Source organism: Vipera berus (genome assembly GCF_964194415.1).
Source record: "Vipera berus genome assembly, chromosome: 7".
Lineage (NCBI taxonomy): Eukaryota > Metazoa > Chordata > Lepidosauria > Squamata > Viperidae > Vipera > Vipera berus.
The window spans coordinates 25,919,710-25,946,820 of NC_138209.1; the positions used below are offsets into that span (position 1 = coordinate 25,919,710).

General features: G+C 38.3%; 1 protein-coding gene across 1 annotated transcript; it reads right to left on the reverse strand.

Annotated features, from left to right (window-relative positions):
- ARSJ (arylsulfatase family member J) lies at positions 1-25,425 on the reverse strand. Its single transcript, XM_081332268.1, has 2 exons — positions 24,807-25,425; positions 1-1,902 (listed from the first exon to the last, which is right to left on the reverse strand). The coding sequence occupies exons 1-2, from the start codon at positions 25,112-25,114 to the stop codon at positions 519-521; spliced, it is 1,692 nt and encodes a 563-aa protein (XP_081188394.1). The 5' UTR covers positions 25,115-25,425; the 3' UTR covers positions 1-518.
- Between the last annotated feature and the right edge of the window lie 1,686 nt (positions 25,426-27,111).

Here is a 27,111-nt window from a genome sequence, read left to right on the forward strand (position 1 = left end):
TTTTACAACTTATTTAAGTTACTTTGGTAGCAATGTCTGAATCTGCTTCATCCAGTCAAAATTAGGAGATAACCCCAAACTCTTTTTTAACATTTTATCTTTTTCATTTTGGTCTATTTTCTTTAATCCAATGGAGATTTTACACATCTAATTAAATGTGCAGATGGGTCTGAGTTCAAGACCCTATAGTCAAGTGTCCTGGAAATTGGGGTTGATTTAGTCATGAGTGCAAAACATATCACTTGTCCATAAGACTTTATAATTCTCTGCATAAGTGTTGATGTTAACCACATCTTACATATGGATTATTCTGTTCCAATTAAAGCCTAAACAAAAACTGCAGGAATGCAAAAATGACATTTTAGTGTTGATATTTCAATTACAAATATTGGAGAACATTTCACTTTCATGTCAGTAGTGACATCCTGAGGCTACACACCTTTACCTGGAAGTCAGCCTATAATGCTTTTGACGAAGGTAAGTATGATAAGAATTGCAGCATAAAACTCCAGCTGAAATCATTGATTTATAAGGCAATTCAAGGAATGTCCTTGCTGCCTATTAGATTTCTTCTTGGTTTTCTTTTGCTTTTTACCTAGTTTATTTTTATTTAATATCTTGTTTTTATCCTCCTTAAACCATGGGCCCCAGACTCCTCCATTAAAATTTGGGTTGCTCCTGGGGTCTTTAGGTGGGTAGCGAACAGGAACGGCTGTCTTATTGAACTGGGAAAGCCTTCGCAGCAGCTGCTTGACTATACTTGGATATTTCCTAGAAAGATCCTCTCGTTCATAAGGATCAGCCGTGATATTGAACAACCACACAGTTTTACCAGCTGTCCATGAAACCCGTTCATTGTGCCAGCGATTGGGGCCAACATTACTAAAAGATTGAGGAGGGACCCAGTCACCATATCCTGGATTTCCTGTTAGTAGTTTCCAGTGGTTTACACGTATGGCTGACTGAATGGCAGTGTTCCATATTCCAAAGCCAGCTGCCCAAGAACCATTTTTGGCTTTTGTGTATATGGGATCAATATTGTGTAAAATATCTATTCTTGGAGACCGCCTGCCTTCACTGATGGTCTCCCACACATCATAGCCATCCAGTTGTATATCTTCATCAATCTGCCCTTCCGCTAAGGTAATAAGTGTTGGAAACCAGTCAGTTATATGTATAAGCTCCTTGCATATACTTCCCTTTATTTTAAGTAAAGGGCTATGAACAAAGCCAATGGCTCGAATCCCTCCCTCCCAGTAAGTACCCTTGCTTCCTCTGAGAGGCCAGTTATTTCCACCAGCTGTTGGCTGGCCTCCATTGTCTGAAGAGTAAATTATAACACTGTTGCTATAATAACCATATCGCTTTAATGCATGGGTCACATTGTTGATAGCTTCATCCAAGCATGCCAGCATAGCAGCATATCTGCGCCGATTGATATTATTAATTGATCTATAACGTTCATAATACTTGCCCGGGGCCTGAAGTGGTGAGTGAACAGCTTGGTATGCAAGGTATAAGAATATAGGTTCTCTGGGGTTATGGGAGGCTAAGATTTGTTCCACTCTTTGAGTGTACATCTGTGTAGAATACATTCCATTGTCGTGATCCCAAGCAACATTGTCATTTTCATATAAGTCATAGCCACACATTCGAGGGCTGTCACATTTGTAATGAGTGTAATAATCACCACTACCCAAAAGAGAGCCAAAAAAGGTATCAAACCCCCGTTGAGTTGGCATACATTCTTTACGATAAAAGCCCAAGTGCCATTTGCCAATCATGTGGGTTGAATAACCTGCTTCTTTCAGTTTTTGAGGTAGTGTCACATTGTCCAAAGGCAGGCAGTTTGGCTGGGTGGGCCGTATGACAGAATGCTGAAGACCTGTATGGATTTGATACCTGAAAGAAAGAAAGAAAATACACCTTAGATCAGGGGTGTCAAACTCAATTTCATTGAGGGCCGCATCAGCATTGCGGTTGCCCTCGGGGCCGGGTGGGTATGGCCAGGGTGGGCGTGGCCTTCTGGGTGGGCGAGGCTAGAGTGCATAGGGCCTATTGGGTGGGCATGGCCAGCTCTACATCGTTCGCATCAAGGGTGCCTATGGGGGCTTGGGCAGGAGTGGGACAGATCTGAGGGTCTCTGAGCCAGGGCCAAGGCAGTGGGGGCCATTCCCTCACTGTTTACAGGATGGCTTCACGGGCCACATGAAACCACTTCGTGGGCCGGATCCGGCCCCCGGGCCTTGTGTTTGACATGTCTGCCTTAGATAAAGGAGACACAATGTAAACAGGTATCATAAACAGGATGGAATGCACAATGGAGCTAGGAGCACAGTTCTATCCATCTTTACCTGGAAGCAAGCCCACATACATTCCTTATGATTCTCAAGCTAAATACTGGGTTCCAGATCTGAGATTTTGGATCTGTTGTGTGAAGAGTCATTCTTGCTGAAACACTTTAGTCAAGAAAGGCATTCCTTCTTTATCCTCTGAAGGCTCTTTGCCAAGTAACATGGAGGGTAGATACGAGACCTTCTCAGTTATGGAACCTCACCAATATTGTGCTTTCTCCAAGATGGTATGCTTGGCATAATGTCTTTCAGACACCAGGCAAAGCCAGTTCTCTTCTCTCAGGCATTTTTACAGTTTTAAAACCAATATGGGTTTAAGATTTTAAGATCTACCGGTAACTGGAATAGTGGCCATTTTGTTTCCTATGCTAAAAATTGTACCTTACTGTATAATTTGCATTTTATTGTTTTTATTTATTTATTACAGTGTTTACATTTTTGTAATATTTTAAATAATAGTAATCCATGCAGACCATTTTGTTTACTGGGTGGATTAAAAGAAATAATCCCCGTGACTTCATTTATTAGTCTAAATAATTATGGGATCTTCAAATACACAAAAAAACTATATTTACAGAAGACAGGCATCTATATGAACACTAGAAAGGAAAGCTGGATGGAATTTGATGCTGACTTGTCATGCTCATTTCCTGTAGAATGAGAGCTTTAAATAAAAGCAGATCTTCCTGTCCATCCAACCCCAGCAAAGCAATCGGAGAAAGAATATGCTCACTTATGAGCTAGTTGTACAAATACCACTGCCAAAAAAACCTATAAAAAGAAGCTTGGAATGTTTAGATTTTAAAAAAAAACTTCCAGAGTTTTTAATTATTCACATGCATAAATATACATTATATCTTTAATCAAAAACAGCCCAGTTATCATTCCAACTAATATATGGAACATATGCAAGGAATCCTCATGTTTATTTTGTATGGAATAAGCACTATGTCACCCAGATGACATTGTAGCAATTACATTTTTGGTTACAAGTTACACAAAATGTAAAATAATGCTTTTGAATTGTGATGGTGGAGAAAATGTCTGAGATCACCTTGGACTGCTAGAAAGACCAATTATTCAGTACTAGGATGCTCACTAGAAGCATTAATAATGAAACTAAAGGTTAAATATTTTGAATGCATAATGTAAAGGGAAAAGTCAAGGGAGAATACATAGAAAAATGAAAGGCTTTCAAAAAAGAGGTGACAATACAATGACACAAAGACAAACTTAAAAAAACCAGTGAAATTATTTCAAACAAGTCACAGATGCAAATGGATGACTGAATAACACTTTGAAAATGGAAGGAATATACAAACACAAGTACCTCATTCACTGAAAAGCATGAAGTCCGTGCTCTTAAAGATAAAAGTAGGGGGAGGCAGGGCCCACATTTTCTGAATGTATTTACGGTAATAGTCCACATTTTCAAAACGTTGCAGAAGCAGTGATTTAAATCTACTGTCTTGCTTTGAAAAGTCATTTATGTTGTTATTTCTTTCCTCTAAGGCTGTCCTGCAGTCCATTCGTGTAATCTTGTTATTTTTAATTGATATCTTTTACATAAGATGATGTATTTGTCAAAAATAAATATTTGAAAAGGTTAAAGGAATTCTTGCAGCAGTCTTAAGAGGACTGCTGTAATATATTCTTGATCTTTCCTGGAATTTTACAGCTGTATTGTATTGAATCTCTGTATATCAAAAACAAACAAAAAAAAACCCAGTGCTCCTACCTATCAACACCAAATCTAGCTAAACTCTATTCTGAGTTCATATGCAACAGCTTGAGTACTTGGAGCACTGAAATATTTTAAAGAGTAATAACTCATGTGATATAATGAGCTAATGGAAGCAACAGTAATTTAAGGACTGTACTGGTTCCATTTGCCTCCCAGTCATAAACAAAACTTTACAGGATATGTAGAATTTGGGTCTATTATTGTTTACTATTAAATAAAAGAATTAAATGCATTCAGGAATTTCACAAAACATGGGCAGCACTGTGCCCTGGATGGTAACCTTCCATTGATAATTTCCATCAGCTGACGGTAAAAGTTTGTTGCCTGAGACTCAGGAGGCAAAAAAGAACCTTTATACTTAAAAATAGCATAATTATACCCATGGATTTGGCTAGTTTAAATTGTTTGCCATCAAATATGATGGCAGCACATCCCAAAAATTTAACTATGCCCCCAAATTTCTCCACACTTGTTTTCAACATTCGACTCTCTATTCTAGCACTGAAAACAAGGGACAAAAACTATGTGTTTGTATTTTTAATTCCAGACCTGACCTGCATACAGGGAGTCCTTGACTTATAACCACAATTGGGCCTGAAACCTAGCTTGTAAGCTGAGGTGGTCATTACTTGTCCTGACTTAATTTTGCAACCAAATCCAGCATAGCCAATGGACTTTTTTCCCGTTTTTTTCCTCGGAAAACAACAATAAGACCATAATTAATCATAGTTATGTGGCTGTCGGATGCTGCAACCACTTGTAAATGTGAGCTGGTTATAAGTGCCCAAAGTGACATTCTATGATGGGGGAAGTGCTTTATAGACTATAAAGCCCCCTTCCAGGGTTGTTGCATTTTCAAACAATTATTAAGTGACTTGTTCGTTAAGGGAGGACAACAGATAGTCCTCAACGTGCAACTATAATTGAGCCTGCCCATTATGGTCATATATCATGATAGTTGTAAAACAGGTCAGTCATGTGTGACCGACCCCTTTTTACAATGTTTTCTGTAGTGGTTGTTCAGCAAACGTGTTTATAAGTGTGAATGCTGTGGTTTTTAAATGAAAATGACACCATAAGTGCGACCCCATTGTTTGCTATGGGTTTTGGGCAGTGCCGATCTTCAGCAAAACTGGCAGAAAATGCAATCATGTAATCATGGGACAATTCAAATGGCCATGAAGGCAGCTATGCTGCTGAGTGTCCAAAGTGCTATCAGAACTTTGGATCTGGGTTGTAAGTGCCCTTTTTCAGGTAGATCGTAACTTCAAACAACTGCTAAGCAAGTAGTCATAAGTTGAGGACTACCTGTGCCTGTACACTTTTACTGTGTTTTCTTTAATTAAAGACCACCCCAAATACTGTAACATTTTTTCAGGTGATCTGTTCTGGTGCCCTAATCACTCCAGCTGCTGTTTTTCTTTCCTGTTCTGTTATCTCCTGGGCACAAATCTTCTGAAGGAATACTCTTCAGAGAGAGTGTCTAATTTGGGAATTTATTCTAATCTGCAAGGACGACTCCGCCAGCTATTTTAATATCTCATTAAGCATGTTTCCCATTGGTGAATCACATATTATATATCACTAGCTGTTATCTGTTAGCTGTTATCAGAGTATTTTTAAAAATCATTTAGACATTTAAAATAATAACGGTCTCTCGAGATATTACAAATGAAAAAATGTTATTTGTGACAATTTCATAATATGGATAGAATAAAAGCAATTATTATACGCACATATGAATGTTCTGCTGAAATATCCCTTGGGTAAAGGTAAAGGTAAAGGTAAAGGTTCCCCCGCACATGCGTGCTAGTCGTTTCCGACTCTAGGGGCCGGTGCTCATCTCCGTTTCAAAGCCAAAGAGCCAGCACTTGTCCGAGGACGTCTCCGTGGTCATGTGGCCGGCATGACTAGACGCCAAAGGGGCACGGAACGCTGTTACCTTCCCACCGTAGTGGTCCCTATTTTTCTACTTGCATTTTTACGTGCTTTCGAACTGCTAGGTTGGCAGAAGCTGGGACGAGTAACAGACGCTCACTCTGCTACGCGGCACTTGGGATTCGACCCGCCAAACTGCCGACCTTCTGATCAACAAGCTCAGCGTCCTAACCCACTGAGCCACCGCGTCCCTTATCCCTTGGGTAGGCTTCATTAAAATTTTAAACTGCTCAGTGCTCCTCCAGGAAAAACAACAGCATATTATCAAGATTAAAGTTTTAAAGACTGGACGACTACAAATTGATTAAAAAATCTGTTTAAAAGCCTATCCATTGCACATAAAATTCCACAACATTATGTCCTCCAGCAAATGGCTAAGTTAAATTTCAATTATGAGGGCTGTAGGCAGTGCATCTGACCAATAACAAATTGGGGAAAGTTGTTCAGTGAATGCCAACTATAACATAGCAGAATTTTGGAAAGCCACTGTCAAAAAACAGCTGAACCTGGGCTAAATTAGTTGTGTGATTTAGCATGAAACAACCTTTTGTATGGGTTAATAATTAGCTATCATTCAGCTACCGTATATACTTGAGTATAAGCCGAATTTTTCAGCCCACTTTTTGGGCTGAAAAATTCCACTTCGGCTTATACTCCAGTCAACAAAAAAAACTTACCGAGGACTTGTGCGCGGCCGAGGCTTTGGTGCTTCCGGGATCGCGCGCACCTCTCCCAAGCCACCGCCGTCTGAGACCTGCAGGTCTCCGTTCCTCCGCGCCCTGCCTGCCTGCTTCTTTCAGCTGTCTGCCCATCAGCTGTCCATAGGGATGCTGCAAAGCTCTCCTTCTCTAGGCCTTGGACTCCCTCCTGGCTGAAGAGTAGATGAACCAAGCCAGCAAAGAGACAAAATGTTTCTGCAGCTGTTTTTCCTCTGAAGTTTTTTTTGTGTTTTTTTTAAAGTAATCTCCGAAGGTTATGCCAGAAAATGGAGGACGCTGGGTCTTTGCAAGCTTTAGCTGTCCGCCTGGCTGCCTGAAGGCCACCCTTTTCAGGCAGTCTGACAGACAGCTAAAACTTGCAAAGACCCAGCGTCCTCCATTTTCTGGCACAACTTTTAGGGATTTATTATTATTATTCCTACTACTACTATTACTACTACTACTACTTCAGGAGTAAAAAGTTGCAGAAAAAAATTCTCTCCTTACTAGCTTAGTTCCTCTACTCTTCCATCTGGAGCCAAGGTAAGATTTTAAAAAGGGATATTGGTTGGAAGGCAGAGGGAGAGTTTAGTTTTAGCATCTAAAAAAAGGGGGGGGGGAAATCAGCGAGTACATCCCAACCAGCTTTTTATGTTTTTGTTATTGAAGAAATATGGGGGAGGGGGAGGGGTTCTGGGGTGGGTTGGGGAGGGGATAATATTGTAACTTCAATAAAAATTTTCAATAAAAAAAAAAGAAATATGGCTTTCTGGGGGAAGGTGGGGAGGGCGTTAAGGAAGGAAAGGGTTTTTGGAAGCTCGTCCTGAAGCTGCCTTTTGTGCAAGGGGCCTTTTCTCAAAGCCTAGAGAGGCAGCTTTGTTGCCTCCCCGTAGACAGCTGATGGGCGAACACCAAAAGCTCCAAAAGGCTAGGGAACTAGTCCCAGAACACCTTGGTAGGAGGAAGGGCAGAGGCAGAATTGGGAAAGAGGTAAGACAGGGTTTTCCTTCCCAGATGTTTCTCTTTGGCAAGACAGCCAGCTGTGCTGAAGCCCAGTATCTGGGGGTGGGGGAGACCTGAGGCAGGCGGGCTGGTGCTTGCATTAGGCCTCCCAGGATCTCCCCCACCCTCAATTAATGACCAGTGCACTCTTTAATGAATGCACTGAGGAGAATACGTATGGCTGGTCATTACTTGAGGCAGTTCATTTAACATTATTTAATGGCAGTCTCCATTAGGGTCACAACCTGAAGACTATCTGTGCAATACTTATCAACAGAATGTGTGGCTGGTACAGTCTATGACATATCTGTTTTTTCCCCCTCCTAAGCTTATACAAAAGCTAACAGATGTAGCAGAAGAATGCCAAAGCAATCAACTAAAGAAGTTGAAAGAGATTTGTGAAAGGTAAAAACTACTTAACAATTCTTTTGACTACCATTCTAGATGTACTTGGAGGGGAATAATCCCCTGTCAGGACAGAGGGAGTCACTTCTGGGTGAATGTGTATAGTGAGACCTGGGGAGGTTTGGGGAGGCGCCCAAACCTCCCCAAACTTCGGCAGGAGGAACGGAGACCTGGGGAGGTTTGGGGAGGTGCCCAAACCTCCCCAAACGTCGGCAGGTCTGCGCGGAGGAACGGAGACCTGGGGAGGTTTGGGGAGGCGCCCAAACCTCCCCAAACTTCGGCAGGAGGAACGGAGACCTGGGGAGGTTTGGGGAGGCGCCCAAACCTCCCCAAACGTCGGCAGGTCTGCGCGGAGGAACGGAGACCTGCTGACGTTTGGGGAGGTTTGGGGAGGTGCGCGCGTACCTCCCCAAACCTCCCCAAACTTCGGCAGGTCTCCGGACGGCGGCGGCTTGGGAGAGGTGCGCGCGATCCTGGAAGTACCGAAGCCTCGGCCGCGCGCAAGTCCTCGGTAAGCTCCGGGCGGTCACTTGCTTCGCGTCTCCTGAGGGAAGGGGGGGCGACTGGAACGGGCGTGTTTCCTCGCCTGCTGGGCGCCGCGATTTGCCCGGGGAACGCGCGGGCCCCGAATGGCAGCGTGGAGTGAGGAAGCGGACAGCCAGGGCTTCCCCGAGAGCCGCGGCCACACAGGGTATTCCTGTGTATTCAGGCTTGCAAAATGGCGGATCGAGCCTCTGCTGGCGGCAGAGGCTTGCAGAGCGCGGATCCAGCCTCTGAGGCATGCAGAACGGCGGATCGGCTTATACTCGAGTCAACAACTTTTCCCAGTTTTTGGGGGTGAAATTGGGGGTCTCGGCTTATACTCGAGTCGGCTTATACTCAAGTATATACGGTAATTCTATTAGCTCTGTATTCTATTATAGAACCACTAGCACTATAAGAAATATTTGCAATATATATTCATCAGAAACTGTTCAGGCTAGATGGAGAAACTTTTATTCTGGCCTATCAAATGTAGCATTAAGTTGAAAAATTTTGCTTGCAGTGAATTACCACTTTCTGAACAGATATTGAAAGGTTTCTTATTCTGTCTGAAACTTACCTGGGCAACATGATCTTGTTCAGGGGTGTTTCTTACCTATTTCCTAATTTGTTCCAGATCATTGTGCATTTTAAATTGTTCTAGCAGTACTGACTTTCTAGGTCCTGACCAATGTATGGCAGTTGTTTACATTTTATAAAAATACATTGCCATTTTTTAAAACATATAACAACCAATTAAATTCATAATAGTGCAAAACATTTTTAAATAAAAAGAAACCAATATTTATTTTCTTAAATAAAATAATTGTTAACTGATACATTAAAAATAAAAAAATTGAAAAGCTATAAAAAAGACATTTGGGAGATCGTTTCCTTCTAAGTCAGATTCTCAAGCCATCTAACCTAGTGCTGTCAAAACTGATAAATTGCAAGTCTCCAGGAATTCAGGGACAATATTTTTTCTGCTCATTCCTGGAGTTGTTGGAGACTGTTCCAAAGATCATGGGAAAAGAATTGTAAAGACAAGAAAAGGCCTTATTTCCAAGGGTTATCTCCTGCCTTTTTTTTTGATGAAACAACTATTCTCTACTATTCTAAAGTCCAGAATTTTCTAACTGAAAAACTAGATAATTAATGCTAGCAGAAATTGATGAGAGTTGCAATCCAATAGAAAATATTAGATGGGGAGTGGGCAGGTTCATTTAGATCAGGGGTAGGCAACCTCGGCTCTTTTATGACTCATGGACTTCAACTCCCAGAATTCCTGTCTCAGCTCTGGGAGTTGAAATCCAGGAGTCATAAAAGAGCCGAGGTTGCCTACCCCTGATTTAGATCATGAAACAGTGGTAGAATTAGCTATTTAGGTCAATGTGCTTTTGAAATATTTGTGAAATCAATTTCTTGGGTAAGGATGCATGCCAAGCTAGGAAAGTATTATCACAAAATAAAAGTGATATGCGGACAAGATTATGATTTACACCTAATTTCTTTTTATTTTCAGGTATAATAAAAGAAGGTGCTTTCTGTTATTGAAAACACAAATGTACAAACACGATGTACGCATGCAAGATGAAATTACTTTATCTCAGAGGAGATTAGCTTCATTTCCAAGAACAAGCTCAACATTAATTTTAAAAGTATCATATATTGGGTTTTGTACTGGAATTTTGTAAGCCTCCTGGAGTCACCTTAAGTTGTGCAGCCATATTTTTTTAATAAATAAAATATTAAATATACTTATTTATATATGTATTTGTGTGTTTGAGAGAGAGAAAGAGAAAGAGTAAACTGACTTTTTGGAAATATCTATTTCCTTTTTGAATACATCATTATAGAACAAGGATTGAAATAAGTCAGCTGAAATGTATCATGACATTAAAGACTAAGTACTTGAATCATCTGACCCAGTTTTGTATGCATTTACATTACCCAAACAGACTGATATACTCCTTCAAATTATATTGAGGATTGTTTCTTGGAGGGACAAGGTAAACAGATTAAATTAATTGGAAAGTCCTTTTTTATTTTGCTTTGCAAATGTTTTGGAAACTAGATTTTCAACTCTAGCAGTTTTCTATTTTATACCGATCAATGTTTTAGATTTATATCCACCCATGGAATTGCATTAAATAGTAATAGAACATCAAAGAGTTATAATATGATTTACTTTTCTAGTTGTTCATGTATTATTATATTGATTTGCTCTATTTTTGTTCTTTTAAACTTTTCTGGTCACTGACCGAATAAATATTGATTACTCTAGCAGTTGAAAGATAGATAAATGGTTTTTGGTTTTAATATCCAAACATCCAAACGAATCTTAGGACTGCGACAATTTTTGCAAATGCAATTATATTTCCTTCTATTCTCTCAGACTAGCTACCATTGTTTGTTATTACGGCACCTTACTCTAACAACTCAGTGAGTAGATCACTTGGCAGGCATTTTACTAAATCAGTTAAAAAGTCTATTCAGTTTCTCCTCCACTCTTAATTTTGCATTTAAGAAGGAGAAAAAAGCAAGTGTGCTTTTAGTAAGCAAGAGTTGTGTATCCCTGGACAATAAAGAACAATAGTAATATTAAAGATGTTAATCTAATAAATATTACCAGTAGATACTCACCTCTTAATTCAATGACATCATAGTTAGCCTTCAATTAAACTTTTTCCCTACTCATTTTCCCCTGATGTCATTAAACAAAATTTACCTTTGTGTTATATGTATTTTTTCCAGGCAGAATATTTATACTTAGCTCTGTCCAGCTGTCTATATATGTGAGATACTTAGTCTATAACTTTATAGGAGACACAATGTAAATTCTTATTATATTCATAAATTGTGATGGAGACATTGCAGAGATCACTGTATAGCTGATATGAAATAAAAATTTGTATTTTATATAGACTTGGCAACTTTCTGATAAGTCATGTGAGCTTTCATTTTCCACATTTTGAGCAGTGCATAAATATTCTGTGAATTGCATTTTTTGATACCAAGAGTGAGTCAAGACTTCCTACTTCCTGGGTTGTGTCATTTGTGTTAAGACTCATTATATTCTCTACAGTCATCAAACAGCAATCCCATAAAAAGAGTGTCAGAATCCATTGATATCACATTCATAAATGTATGGTTAAAATATTGTGCCTACCGGGATTCTGCCATACTGGTAAAAGGAGGGGGGATTGTTTATTCAGTCTATCTGTAGCTGCTTTCAAAGAACCTTTGATCTGGGGTAACAAAGGGGGGGAGTGATCTGTCTGTTGGGGCTGTAGGAAGAAGGCAATCAACAAAGGAATGCATGAAGTTCCTTTCTTCCCACGGAAGGACCTGACAACCAAATTGATGGGATCCTAACCAAATGGAGTTTTGAGGGGAGTGGGTTGAACCGGGAATGCTTATATAGATTTGAAATGTGACTCATGATCAGATCCTTTCTCATATCTCCACAACCAATCTTATCCTTAGTAAAAAAATTTCCTTTTGGACAACTCGGCTCCAAGAGCCCTTATTTCCTAAGATGTAAATTGGGGTGGGTCCTGACAAAGAGTCCAAAAAATAAAGCTCATGCTGTAGAACTGCTAACTCCACTCTTAGCATTAGTAAAAAAAAAAGCTGCATAAAACAGTTTTGCACTGTTAGCAAAACTAACTGATGGTTGAGAGAAGTCAATTCAGATACCACTATAGAATATTCAGTATGATAGAACAGTTCCAAAGCCAGTTGCCAAAGCAAATTAAATGAGCTCTTAAGCTCATCCAACAAGAATGATGTTCTTGGACAGAATCAAGCAAGGAGAAACTGAGTTCTAAGCACTTTGTTTCACACAGTTCTACACAACCAAGGCAGGGAGAAAGGTAAGAAAGAGTCTGATAAATAAGGTTTCCAGACATCTGACAAAGATGGAGCTAGCAAAAAGGAATTAATATAAAGCCCAGGTAGCTCTACTATTTAGGATACTATACTGTAATCTAGAACACTGATGTGAATTTATGAAACACATGTTAAAGGAGACACACCATTAAACTTTAGGTGACATGCCAGTATTCATTAAGACCTGACAACAACTATTTTAACAACATGCCCTGTTTCATGTGATGTTTGGAGGCTGTGGAGGCCATGTGAAGATCAGATGTGCTCTCACATGGCCTTCAGGCCCTCTGGAAGTCCCACAAGAGATAGACAATTGCTTCCATTTTGTTCAGTGGGGGTTGACACACCTGCAGAGTCAAGTTAGGCATTTCCTGAATTTTTGACATGCTGAGCCCAAAAACTTTCCATCACTGAACTAGAGTCTTTTGTAGTGCCAATTCTTTTGGGACTTTGATCTCTTTAGGTTATTAAACTGGATGACATGTTTTAGAAGTCAAAAATAAAATTATAGTTGGCAATTGATACAATATTTGAAATAATACTTGAAGTAGTGGTATTCCAAGCAATCAGATAATAAGCAGACAATCTATGATGATTTTAGCACATTCATTTCAGCGACAGATGGAATTCAGAGAGTCGGAGTGAAGAAACAACAAAGCAGTAGTTCAAAGAGAGTGGCAAGGGAAAGGCTGCGGACAGCGATTCCTTTTATGCAATGTTCAGTTGTAGGAAGAAAAAGAAAGAGAAAGAAAGAAGCAAGCCAAGATTTCCTTTTTTAGCTTTCCTGCCATAGCAAAGTGGGAGAATTTCCCAAAGATAAAGCACTCTCAAAGACACACATAAAATATTTGCTAAGAAAGAGCAGCTTTTGCACAGAACTACTTCCCTTGCGAATGGGGAATAAAATAGAATATTTCAGGAATGAAGATGAAGGGAAGGAGATGCAGATGGTAAAAGAATCACCTTTGCAGCTTTGAGCTCTTTGTACACAGAGTTCTGCTCTCTTTTCTTTCAATAGGGCAGAATATATAAAGCTCAGGGTTTGATCTAACAAACTTTATCAGTGTTGCACTGATGACATTACTTAGCCAGGTAATGAAATATCTGCCAGCAAACAACAAAGCTCAGAGAGCAGCAAGAGCTTTATAATTTCTCTAAAAATATAAAAATAAAAAGCCTTTTATTAGTGCTATTATTGCTTAAATATTGTAGTGAAGTGGGAAATAAAAAATAGATATGTAAGAAGAGCCTTGGTGGAGCAGTGGGCTAATGCCTCCTTAAGTAACACCAGCTGCCTGCAATTAGTGCAGGTTCGCATCCCACCAGGCTCAAGGTTGACCCAGCCTTCCATCCTTCCGAGGTAGGTAAAATGAGGACCCAGATTGTTGGGGGCAATTAAGCTGACTTTGTAATAATGCCGCTTGGGTGTGTGTGTGAAAGCCCTAATAAGCAGGCATATACATAGAATGAAGGCTACTGCTAAGCTTGTAAGCCGCCCTGAGTCTTCGGAGAAGGGCGGGATATAAATGGAATTTAAAAAAATAAAAAAATATATAGTATAATAAAAAAGGACATTGTAAAAAAGTAATATTCAACTTCTCTGTGTTAAGGGCCCTGTTTCATAGACTTATTACTGATAAGAGTTTTACTTGGTGCCATTTATATTTTATATATAATAATAATAATAATAATAATAATAATAATAATAATAATAATAATAATAATAATAATAATAATAATGATGATGATAATAAGTTGGAAGGGACCTTGGAGGTCATCTAGTCCAACCCCCTGCTATGGCAGGAAACCCTATACCATTTCAGACAAATGGCTGTCCAGTCTCTTCTTAAAAACTTCCAGTGTTGGAGCATTCACCACTTGTACTGACTTGTTTTAATTGTTTTAATGTCTTATGATGGATACTACCCACAGTCAATTGTTGAGATGAGCAAATATAGAAATTAAATAAATGAATAATATTTTCACCCTCTTCCTTTTATTTTTCCCTACCACCAATTGTTACTTAGATATCTATACTGTCTTTAAACTTGTACTGATGGTGTTTATGTCTGTTTAAGTCTTTTAGTTGTTTGTTAATTTCTTTCTTATCTTCAAAAGCTATGTTTATATGTTTTAGCTTGCCTTGGTCTGTAATACGTTGTCTAAAAGGGAGCCATTCCTGTTGAATTTGGTTAGACTCCAGTTATAAATATATACTGTCACTTTCACCATTACCTCATATATTTTTTAATATTCAATTTTATTTTCCCATTTCTTACACAAACAAGTCAACAAATATATCACCATACATAAAATACATACACGTAAGTTTGGGTGTTGCTTGTCCATTTCCCCTTTCACTGTATCCACCCTCCTTCTCTCTCTTCCCTCTTCTCTACTTTCTTTCTCCCTTTCTCCTTTCTTTCCTACTTCCCTCTTCTTCCTCTCCTCTCCTCTTTCCCTCACCACTCCCCTCCCGTTTCTCACCACTTCTCCTCCTCTTTCCCTCCAACCTTCCTACTTCCTTCCCCCTCCTCTGCTCTCTTCCCTCTCTCCTCTCCTTTCTTCCCTCCCATTCCGCTTCCAATACAAAATTCTCCAATTTTGCCTCAGTATCATATGATTGGCAAGATTTTTGTTTTTCCAGTATTGTGCCACTTTCTTTCTGCTATCAGCATTTATTTCAATAAATTGTGATACTTTTCATTCATACTCTTATGAATCATTTGTAATGAATGGTTACAAAGTCTTTTAAACTGAAATTTTATTTTTGCAATTCCCTGAATATTTTGATATATTCCTTTCCAGTAATTCTGAATGGTCAGAATTATTACAAATTTATGTTTCTCCTGATATCAATATGAATTCCTGGAAAAATGGTGTTTCTTGAAGTATCACCTCTATGACTGTATCAATGCATAGAGCCATTCAGCACCATGGCTGAAAAATCCAGCAGAAAAGGTGGGAATAGATGAAGCCTACATGGTCACATGTAGGAGTTCATGTAGGTACATTCATGATATGGATATAGATGAGATATCTGTCTCTCTCCGGTCCCCAAAGCAATGTAATAAACCATTGTATGTATGTATATGAATTAAAATTTAGTATAAAAATTTAGTTAAAATTTAAAATTAGAATTTAGTTGATAGAGGTCAATCCCCTGATGAATGCAAGAAATAAATGCTTGCATCCCAAAGAAATGGTTTTCTAGCCTCCACTTAAACAATTCCTCCCCAAAGCAATGTAATAAACCATTGTATGTATGTATGTGAATTAAAATTTAGTATAAAATTTAGTTAAAATTTAAAATTAGAATTTAGTTGATAGAGGTCAATCCCCTGATGAATGCAAGAAATAAATGCTTGCATCCCAAAGAAATGGTTTTCTAGCCTCCACTTAAACAATTCCTCCCCAAAGCAATGTAATAAACCCTTGTATGTATGTATGTGAATTAAAATTTAGTATAAAATTTAGTTAAAATTTAAAATTAGAATTTAGTTGATAGAGGTCAATCCCCTGATGAATGCAAGAAATAAATGCTTGCATCCCAAAGAAATGGTTTTCTAGCCTCCACTTAAACAATTCCTCCCCAAAGCAATGTAATAAACCATTGTATGTATGTATGTGAATTAAAATTTAGTATAAAATTTAGTTAAAATTTAAAATTAGAATTTAGTTGATAGAGGTCAATCCCCTGATGAATGCAAGAAATAAATGCTTGCATCCCAAAGAAATGGTTTTCTAGCCTCCACTTAAATAATTCCAAAGAAACTGAACCCACATAAAAACACAAGCTGGATATATCCATCCCATATCTCTGTGTTTGAATTGTCTTTATTAAATTTCACTTAGTTACTTTTAGCCCATTTCTCTAACCTATTAAGATTATTTTGAATATTCTTTCCATCTTTAGGCTATTAGCTGTCCCATCTGGTGTTATGTTATCTGAAAATCAAAGCTTTCTTATCAACAGGTTGTGGAGTACTTTGTCAAATATTTTGCAAAGGTCAAGTTATATTAGGTCTACAGCATTCCCAAACAGCTGTTTAAAAACAAGAGAAAAAAATTAGTCTGGCAAGATTTCTAAGAAATCTATGCTGATTGACTTCTGGTAATTACGACACTTTTTCCAAGGTGTTTACAAATCACTCCCTTTATGATCTGCTCTGAAATCTTTTCATGCAATGATGTCAGACTGATTTTATGAGAACTTCTTTTTAAAATTGAAAACTTCTTTTAAAAACAGCTCATATCCACCTGCAATCATCTGGAATTTGTTGATAGTACAGGTAGTCTTTCATATATAACCACAACTGAGCCCAAAATTTATGTTGTTAAGAGAGAGATTGGTTGTGAGTTTTGCCCCATTTTACGACTTTTCTTGCCACATTTGTTAAGTGAATCACTGCAGTTGTTAAATTATTAACACAGTTGTTAAGTGAATCTGATTTCCCCATTGATTTTGCTTGTCAGAAGGTCGAAAAAGGGGATCACATGACCCCGGGACACTGCAACCGTCATAAATATGAGTCAGTTGCCAAGCATCTGAATTTTATTCATGTGACTCTGGGAATGTTGTAAGGGTCATAAGTGTGAAAAATGGTCATAAGTCACTTTTTTCAGTGCCCTTGTAACTTTGAATGGTCACTAAATGAACTGTTGTAAGTTGAGGACTACCTGTAATTTCTTAAGATGATACAACAGCAACCATTACTGTTCTGCAAAGGAAAAACAAGAGACAGACAGCATCCCAATTCTACTCTTTACCTGTTTACGTTAGTCTTTTGTAGGGTACAAAATAAAAATAGCTACCATATTCGCTCTTATTGTGGAAGTGGCAAAGCTGTTCAGTTGAGGTGGATGAGAGGCAGCATAACGTCTTGGCTCTTGCAGGAAGTGGGTAGGAAATCCTACAGGAAAAAAAGGCAAGGCAAGCTTCCCCATCAATGGGAAGCTACATTACCCAGTATCTCCCAAAAGAACATTCCAAAAGTGTTATGCAATATTTCCTTTGGAGAAATAGCTGAGCTTATAAATATGCAGAACTAATCCACTCAACTTTCCTAGGGTTGCTGGGAGCCCCAAGGCTCTGTTGGAAATTATAAGAGGCGTTCCTACCTGAGAATGGTGGAAGGAGCCTATGTGTGTCCTGAGACAACTGCCATCATTAACTCCCCTGAAACATTGGTTTACTTTTGTTGTAGACAGAGGAAAGATGGAAAAAGAATGCTTCCCAATTATTCTCCCATTCTGTTGAGAGATGTACATAATAACAGATATTGTATGTTGAAAAAATATTTTTTGTGCCCAAGTTGTAAAACAAAGCTCACAATGTATTTTGTATTTCTTTAATCTCCCTGTTTCTTGACATATTACCACTAGGTTTTTGTGGTTTTTTGTTCATGGATTATTTTTTTTAATGCAATGGAATACTGAAATTGTATTTAACACATCTTCTAGCCTTTTAAAGTAAAAATCTGAAATAAAGCACTATATTTTAAATATGCTATATCCAGAAAGCACACTATCTTTGGCTCACAATCCAACACACATCTGGTTCCCTTCTACGCAATACAATTTGCTTCATATGGTGGAAAGTTCACAAGTATAGGAAGAAAGGAGTTCAATGGTAAGTTTAAATGGCTCTGGTACTATAAAATGGACACGTTCCACCCTGTTTAATGGAACCTTGCTCATGTATAACAAGACAAGTCCAACAAAACTACCTAAATAAACATATCGGAATATAAGATACAGTATCTGTGACTCAAACTTCTGCTTTCTGAAGACCTTTGAAATGTCAGACTGTCAGTCAATTAAAAAGACTGTCAAGATAAGATTACTAAACTAATCTAGTCTAGTAAATATTTCGCGGTATTCATAATAAAAAAAACCTGTCAGCAAAAAAAGAGAACATTGCTAAGATACTAAAGCTATTTTGAGTTATTCAGTGACCTGGTATGGAACTGAAAACAAAATGACAAAATGATACAGGACAGGTTAAAGAGAAGACTTCTAAATTGAAGAGGAAAATATATAGGGATATTTTAACATGAAATTGATTAGGACACCTTATTTTCAACAACTGAAGAACCAATGAACTTTGTCAAGTATTCCATTCATGGTAATACTATAAGACACCCATCTTCAAAGAAATGAGAGGAATTGGAAGGACCCATTGTAACGTTACAAATACTGTATGACTGACACTTCTTAGGAACTGAAGAATGGGTGGAACCTCTACTATATTGCATGTTGTTATAAAAAAATCTGAATGTCCATTATTCATAATAAGTTAAATGGTCAAGTTAGACTTTTCATCTGATGAAAAAAAGATAGGCATGAATTATTCTTGCTATAAGTAAGCAGAGGTATTCTTACAAAAGGGTACTCAATTGTAGCTATTTTGGAAGTAATGTGAAAGTGAACACATATTTTGCACTAACAATTGTCATTTGACATAATATTGTATACTTCCAGCAGAGAAAAATGTGTTCTGCCAAGTGCTATAAAATGAACATTCTTGAGAAATGCAGTAGTAGAAAAAGCCATGGAGTACATTGAAAAAGTGGGAGTAGATTAAATATAAATATCGAACTAATTGGAGGCACTAAAAGTGTATGAGAGAGAGATTTATTGCCTTTTAGTATTAACTATCAACAGTAAAGGAACCAGCAATGAAAAATACACCACAAACTACTATTTGGTAGAGCAGACCTGAAGGCCTTGGGAAAGATACCAAGATGCTGAAATGTGTCGATACCTACAAATAGTCATGCAGGCAATGGTCTATGGTAGCAAAAGTTGGACTTTGAAGAAGCAGAATAAAAAGAGCATTGACACTTTTGAAATTTGGTGTTCAAGAAGACTCCAGAGAATATCATGGACAACCAAAGGGAAAAAAATCCAATTCAGTCCAGAATTCTCACTTCAGGCACAAATAGCCAGTCTGAAAATTATGTTTTGAATATAATATGAGAAGACTTCTCCTCTTAGAGGTGTCTATAAACCTTGGAAAAAGTAATAAAAAAAATAGGGAGGACAAGCAGCAGCAAGATGAGCTCAGTTACAACAGTGACTGGTGCATTACTGGAAGACCTGAATGATCATATTGGAAACACATCCTCCTCAATAAAAATTTACCTTTTTGATCACTAAGAACTGATACTGACTTGATGGAGCATAACCAATCAAACAACCAACCAATTTAAAACTCCCTCCAATAACTCACCAATAATTTAACATTGTTATAACTCACCTATAATTTAACATTGTTATGGCTAAAATCAGGAGTGTTTATTGGTTTTGCCCCATCATTTCTTATTTTGTATTGACTTAGGTTGGAGTCCATCTATCACTTTATTTCCACTAACTTCTTTTGACTAAAATTCTGGATTTTCTGTTTGCTTTGAATATTACAGCTATGAATATTTGCTGACATTTCAAGAGCCATTTACATTTCGCTCGCTCATGAATCGTTAAATCACACAATTCTGATACAGAGATCTCATGTAAGAAACATCAATTTTCTCATTTTTTTTCTTACTTTGTTATCCAATTACTACAATAGATTTTATGCTCTTAGATAATTATTCTTAAATCTTTTTGTATCATTAAGTGACTTTCTCAATTGTTATACATCTAAATGTTTCTCTGCTAATAAATCTATATTTTTTATATTTTTGTTCCATCTGTGAATTACAATAAATGAAGAGAGGTAAGGTGAACCTGAGCACAATGTTGTAAAGAGAACTCACTGAAATGGCATTAACCCAAATAGTTAAGAGTATGGTGGAGAAACGTAGGCACGGAATGAGAAATTTAAATGAATCTTAATAAAGGAAATCTCTTTTTTAAATATATATACACACATATATACATACATATCAGTAGGCAGCTCCTTGAGACTGTAATGATATCTACAACTATAATTTAACAATTATATGGGAATACATTTCTTAGTAATAAATCTAATAAGCATTTGAAATTGTAGTATATGACATTGAAAGCATTAGAAACTCCAACAGATCTGTGTGTAAGACTGGCAGTAATATTAATTACATGAAGAGAATATTTAAGCATGCCCTCTAGCATTCTTCAAAGATCTGAGAACATCACAGAAAAGTAGTCAAACTTTGATATTTTTTCTCTACAACTGAGACCAGAACTATTTTTAACATATGTAAGTAAATAAATAGATGTTTATATAGAAGATAACATTTTGATAGTAAGCATATTTAAACATTTTTAGAAGATGCTTATGGTCTTTTCTGGACTTGGTCAAGCAAAGTCTCTTTGGAGATGTTCTACAACTTAAAATATCATCAGGAATTAAAGTTAATAAGTTCATCTCCAATGATGTATTATCTTAAGAGCAAACATGACCCTTGAAATTGGTTCAAAATGAAATACTTTAGAAATAAACCTAAAGGTATATTTTCAGAAATTCAAGGAGAACATCAGGAATTGCTTTGAAATCCTGAACCTCGTTGATAGAGAACCAGAACCATTATGGAATGAACTCAACCTGAGGAAAAGAATGCCAAGTATGTTAAAACTGTATATTGATGTGTTCCCCCTGTATCAAGTTTTATTGGATTTGAAATTTGGCAAAATTATATATCTTTCAGATGACACATTTCCGATTAGATAATCCATAAATAATGCCACAAAAAGGAGTTAAGATTTTAAGATGAAACGATCCTAGCTTTCATTTATCCACTTGAAACTTTAATTTTGCAGGTGAAAACCTCATGGTGCACAAAGGCCTTGATTTATGTTTCCTTCCCAGGAAGACAGGCAGTATAAATAAAACCAGGTCAAGAATGATGCTGTTGTTCTATGGGGTATATCTAAGGCTGATTTTAAAACTATGTAAAGATATTAAGTTATACATAAGTGATAGGTCTATTTCATTAAATAATGTGGATAGTATGATTTTAACTACTTTATTGGTTAGGTGGTTACAGAAGGCAATCAACTCTCCCAGTCAAGGCTTATAAAAAAATCAACAAGCATTAAATGCAGAACCCAAGGCAAACAATCAAGGATCATTATAGTGGTTTTTCGACAGTATGTACTGAAGGGGGTCTAACAAAAGAAGAGTGAAAGTCACTGCAAAGAGATGCCCTGATATTTATATATTTCAGAAAGGAAAGAAAATGATGCAGGCATACATATGCAGAGGTAACAGATGATATAAGCATACATATTAATTAAGTAATAGATCTCAAGTTATTTCTCTCCCTTGTACTGTTACTATCTTTAAAAAATATCTTAATAAAAAAGAAACATGTCTGTGGGTTATCATAGGCATATTGTGATACACTTCTGTGAGCTGGACACTCCAAGGCTACATTCTTTTACTGTATGTTTCCATTCTATTTACACGTTACCATTCCTCAGAAAATTCCCTCCCACAGGCAATTTATATTTATTAATTGATTAGATATAGCTGAAGACAGAAGGGACTTCAGTTTACTAATATCTATAGTTTCAGAAAAGCCCTTTGATTTAGTTCAGATTAAATTTTCAAAGCAAGTAATTAGCTCTGCTGGTTTTCTAAGGGGTTTTGTTCATTGGATTAAGATGTATTATTTGCCATGCTACATTAGAGTGTCAGAAACCACAACAGTGTGGTATCTGGCAGGCTGCCGCTCCACCCTTGCTTTCCAATTTAATCCTTGATCCTTTAGCTAGGATTATATGGGAACCTTTGGGCAATGTGGATTTTGCTTTGGTGGGATATTATTTTTATAGCCCAATGATATTTTGCAATAAATACACAGCATAATTTATATAGGTAGTACAGCAGTTTAGAAAATTTTCTGGCTATAAAATTAACTGGGATAAATCTTGCTTACTTTCCTCAGTCTCTAGCACAGGGCCTTCAATCTTGGCCCTTTTATGACTTGTGGACTTCAACTCCCAGAATTCCTCAGCCAGGCATGCTGGCTGAGGAATTCTGGGAGTTGAAGTCCATAAGTCATAAAAGGGCCAAGTTTGAAGACCCCTGTTCAGCATATCATTGCAGTATGTAAAGAGTATAAAGATCTGAGTTTTGTGATTTCCACTGATTATATTCATTAATTGGGATGGCATATTCCCCCAAAAGATTTCTAAATAGGTAAAAATATGTTGAAACTTAAAAAAAAATTAACTGTAAATTGATGTATTAAAATTCCATTGTGTCTGAGAGTAACAATAATTTTATTAAAATGTATATTTTCCCTTATTTGATGTATGATCTTAGAAATATCTAGAAGTATCTTAGAAGCATTAATAGCAAAAAAAAATTTCAGGTTGATAGGTTACTTAGGAAATTTATTTGGGATGGTAGTCCACTAACGCTTTCATTAGGTGAACTACTTACAATTTGAGGAAAGATGGTTTAATTTATCTGATTTGCAAAAATATCATTGCACTTAAATTATATCAGTCATAAATATGTAAATCAAAATTTAGTGCATCATGGCCTTCATTGGAAAATTATTATTTATACCTTTGGCAATCATGATATAAGTTCTTAGAACATCTAGTGGGAAAGGAGTCTTATTTCCAGGACTACAGGCTGGGAGAAATCCTTGGGCTATATTGTGGTGCAGACTGGGTTCTGATCATGAATCTAACTCTTTGGAAAAATTCTACTTTAAAAATAGGTGATAAATATTTTATTGGAAAGTATGGGTGGGGGCCTGGATAACAACTTTAGTAAATTCTTATATAAGACTATTTTTAAGGATTTTTCCTGACTTTAAAGAGAATTGGGTCATCTGAACTCACAACAGTGGCCATATTTTCAACTTAAACACATTTAATGGCTCATTCTGGCCAGAAATTTTGGCTGCTTCAGAAGCATATGTGATGCTTTCCTATTCTGGGAGTCCACAAGTCTTAAAATTACCAAGTTTGGAGACCCCTGGGCTACAGAATTGAAATCTTCAATATTGTCCCATCAATAGATTCATGTTCTTAAACATGTTTAAATGGTATTGGTATTTAAATGTATTTAAATGGTATTGATACCAGCTGAATAATAAGAAAGATCCTGTGAATCTTTCCACACTTTGGGAGGAATTATATTTTTTGTATGCAAGTGGTTTTATGGGGAAATTTTTAAATATTAAAGATATTAATGTGATATTCAATTATATACCACAGCTCTGGAATAACTGTCCACGAGGAAGTATGATTGTACCACTGAAAAATTGGAAAAGTGACATTATTCCAGATAGTAAAGACTGCCTTTGAAAATGTGTAACTTATCTGTTTCATACTTATCAAAGAATGAATTGATGTGTCCTTCTTTGGCATAGGTTTTATGATATTATACAATAATGTTTTCCATTAAGATTATGTCAATTTTTTTGTAAGGTAATGATTGTGAGTTTAATATATAAGGTAGTTTTTTTCTGTTTCATTCCATTCCTTTCTTTTTTGATAGTATGGATTGTTTAATTTGATATTTTTTATTATTTTATTATGTATTTTTGTTATATACTACTTAAATTTTATACTTTCTAAAAATGAATACTGTTTGAGAAAAATAAACTGGGCTATCTGATACTACTGACATGGACAGAGTGACGAAAACATGGAATTATATAAATTAGGTGCTATCGAAATATTATGAAATCAGTAATTTTAAGTTACATCTACCTAAGAAAGAATGGATTTAATGAAGTACAGGTATTGATTTGGGCTTCCAATAAGTCCCCATTTCCAGGTGTGATATGTTAGTCTGTAACAAACAATGTGGAGTTGTGATGCTTTAAAAAGAAAACGACCTCGTAAGATTCTCTCATCAGCAAAATAAGATTCTCAGTTTACCGGAAGTAAGCCCACCCGCTAAATCTAATGAGACTTAATTCTGAGCGGTCATATTTAGAATTATGCTAAATTGATGTTTAGAATGTCCTCAAATTTGTGTGGTGTTGTCAAAGAGCACTTGGGAAATAAAAGAGGACATAAGCACACCAAATGCCGCTTGCCCCCCCCCCGAAAGCCCTAATAAGCAGGCATATACATAGAATGAAGGCTATTGCTAAGCACATTGATTTGTGCTTAGATTGTAAGCCGCCCTGAGTCTTCGGAGAAGGGCGGGATATAAATGGGATTAAAAAATAAAAATAAAAAAACTATTTTTTTAAAAAAAAGACTAATCTATTCATTAAATAAAATAAAAATCTTTTTTTCAGACAAGGTCACTGAGATCAAGTTAATGATCACACACACCCCCATATCACCTACCTCCCAGTGATGAACTGACTTCTGGACGGGGTGCACATTGGTTGGACATAGTAATTCTCTAGCTTAACTCCTTCCGCGGCTAGTTTATCCAGAGTAGGAGTCCGGATCTCCGAGCCGTGATAACCAACGTCTCTGAAGCCCTGGTCGTCCGCCAGAATGAAGATGAGGTGGGGCTGGAAAGGGGAAAGTTCTTCCAACTTGGCCGTCCCGTTCGATCCCTCGGAGTCTTCTGCCGTCGCCCCAGCCAGGTAACCTCGAGTGAGGAGGCTGAGCACGGAGAAACCGGCCAGCAACCACCCGGCTCGCATTTTCCCTCGGCAGAGCCGGGTTCAGCGTCGCTCGTCCCTTCCACTTCCCTAGGAGAGAAGCTCCCTGCGGCGTTGAGAGAAATTAGGACTCAAGGAGTCTTCCCAAAGAGGAAGGGCGAGCCCATGGCAGACGTCACCCGGCCAAGACTCGGGAGTGTCCAGGGTGGGGATAGGAGAGGAGTCGTCGAGGCGGTCCCGGCGATCTCCAGCCATCGACGGCGCGCTCGGCAGCTTTCAGCCGCCCATACTGACCGCTCCCTGCTTCATTCTCACCTGGCTCAGCAACCTGGGAAGGCTGCAGCGGAGCTCTTGCCAGCCTGCTGCAGGCAAACTGGGAGCTCGCCGCCTGCCCCGGTCCCACAGCTGGCGGGACAGGCTCGGGGAAAACTCCCGCGCGCACCCGCTAAGCTCGCTGGGTCGACTTCCTGGATTTCTCCAGGGAAGAATCGCTTCCAGCCAAATTGGGTTTCTCTCCCTTTCAAGAGAGCGAAGAAGCAGCGACCCGCCAGGTCTTCGCTGCCAGCCGGAGCGCCGGCGAAGAACTCCCGCTTCGTTTCCTTTCCGCCTCCCTCGCTCCCGCCCCGCCCTTGGCGAGGAAAGGCCAACCGAGCGGCCGCCTCCCTGCCTCGGCCCGGGCGCGCGCACGCCTTCCTCCGCCTGCTAGAAGTGACCGAAGGGAGAATTGCCGGCTTAGCCAAGAAGTAGCGCCGGGCCTATCCCAAAATAATTCTTTTCTTTTTTTTTCCAAGAGAGCGAGATATACAACTCAAACGGTTGAAATTAGAATCGAATCAATTTACTCCGTTTACTAAGGGGTTGGGGAATTCTTGAACGACTGCGTTACAGGTACGGTTAGTCGTCGACTTACAACAGTTCATTTAGTGAAGGTTCAAAGTTACAACGGCACTGGAAAAAAGTGACCTATGGACATTTTTCACACTTAGGACTGTTGCAGCATCCCCTTGGTCACGTGAACAAAATTCGGATGCTTGGCAACTCACTCATAGTTAAGACAGTTGCAGTGTCACAGGGTCACGTGATCCCCTTTTGCCACCTGAAAAACCAAGCCAATGGGAAAGCTAGATTTACTTAACAAATGTGTTACTAACTTAACAACTGCAAAGATTCACTTAGCAACTGTGGCAAGAAAGGTCATAAAATGGGGCAAAACTCACTTAACAAATGTTTCACTTAGCAACATCAATTTTGGGTTGAATTGTGGTCATAAGTCAAGGACTACCTGTATTCATAGGTGGAAGAGGAATTATGCAGCATTGTTGTTGCCTATTTTTCTGTTGCTCTGGGTTTTTTCCCAAGCATAAGAGCCGTGTCCAGCATCCCTTGCTTTCTTTTTACGTGTTCAGATTATTCAAGCTTTAACAGACCAGTGAGCAGGCTATTGTAATGTCATCTTATGGCAAACATGTCAAACACAAGGCCCGGGGGCCGGATCCGGCCCACGAAGTGGTTTCATGTGGCCCGTGAAGCCATCCTGTAAACAGTGAGGGAATGGCCCCCACTGCCTTGGCCCTGGCCCAGAGACCCTCAGATCTGTCCCACTCCTGCCCAGGCCCCCATAGGCACCCTTGATGCGAACGATGTAGAGCTGGCCATGCCCACCCAATAGGCTCTATGCACTCTAGCCTCGCCCGCCCAGAAGGCCACGCCCACCCTGGCCACACCCACCCAGCCCCCTGAGGGCAACCGCAATGCTGATGCGGCCCTCAATGAAATTGAGTTTGACACCCCTGTCTTATGGTCCAAGGAATTGACAAGACTTTCTCCTTCACAAATTCAAAGACAAAAATTTCCTTGTCTCTGCCTTTTTTTTGTGGTCTAGCCTTCCATTGCCTCATCTGTACATCTTAAAAAAGAGAGGTCAGATATGTGTCAGACTCTCCTTGGATATGTGTCATGTGCTCCCCTACTGATTTCAAAGGAGTGTTAAATACTATATGACAGAATTCATATAATATGTCAAAAGCTAAGCATAAAGC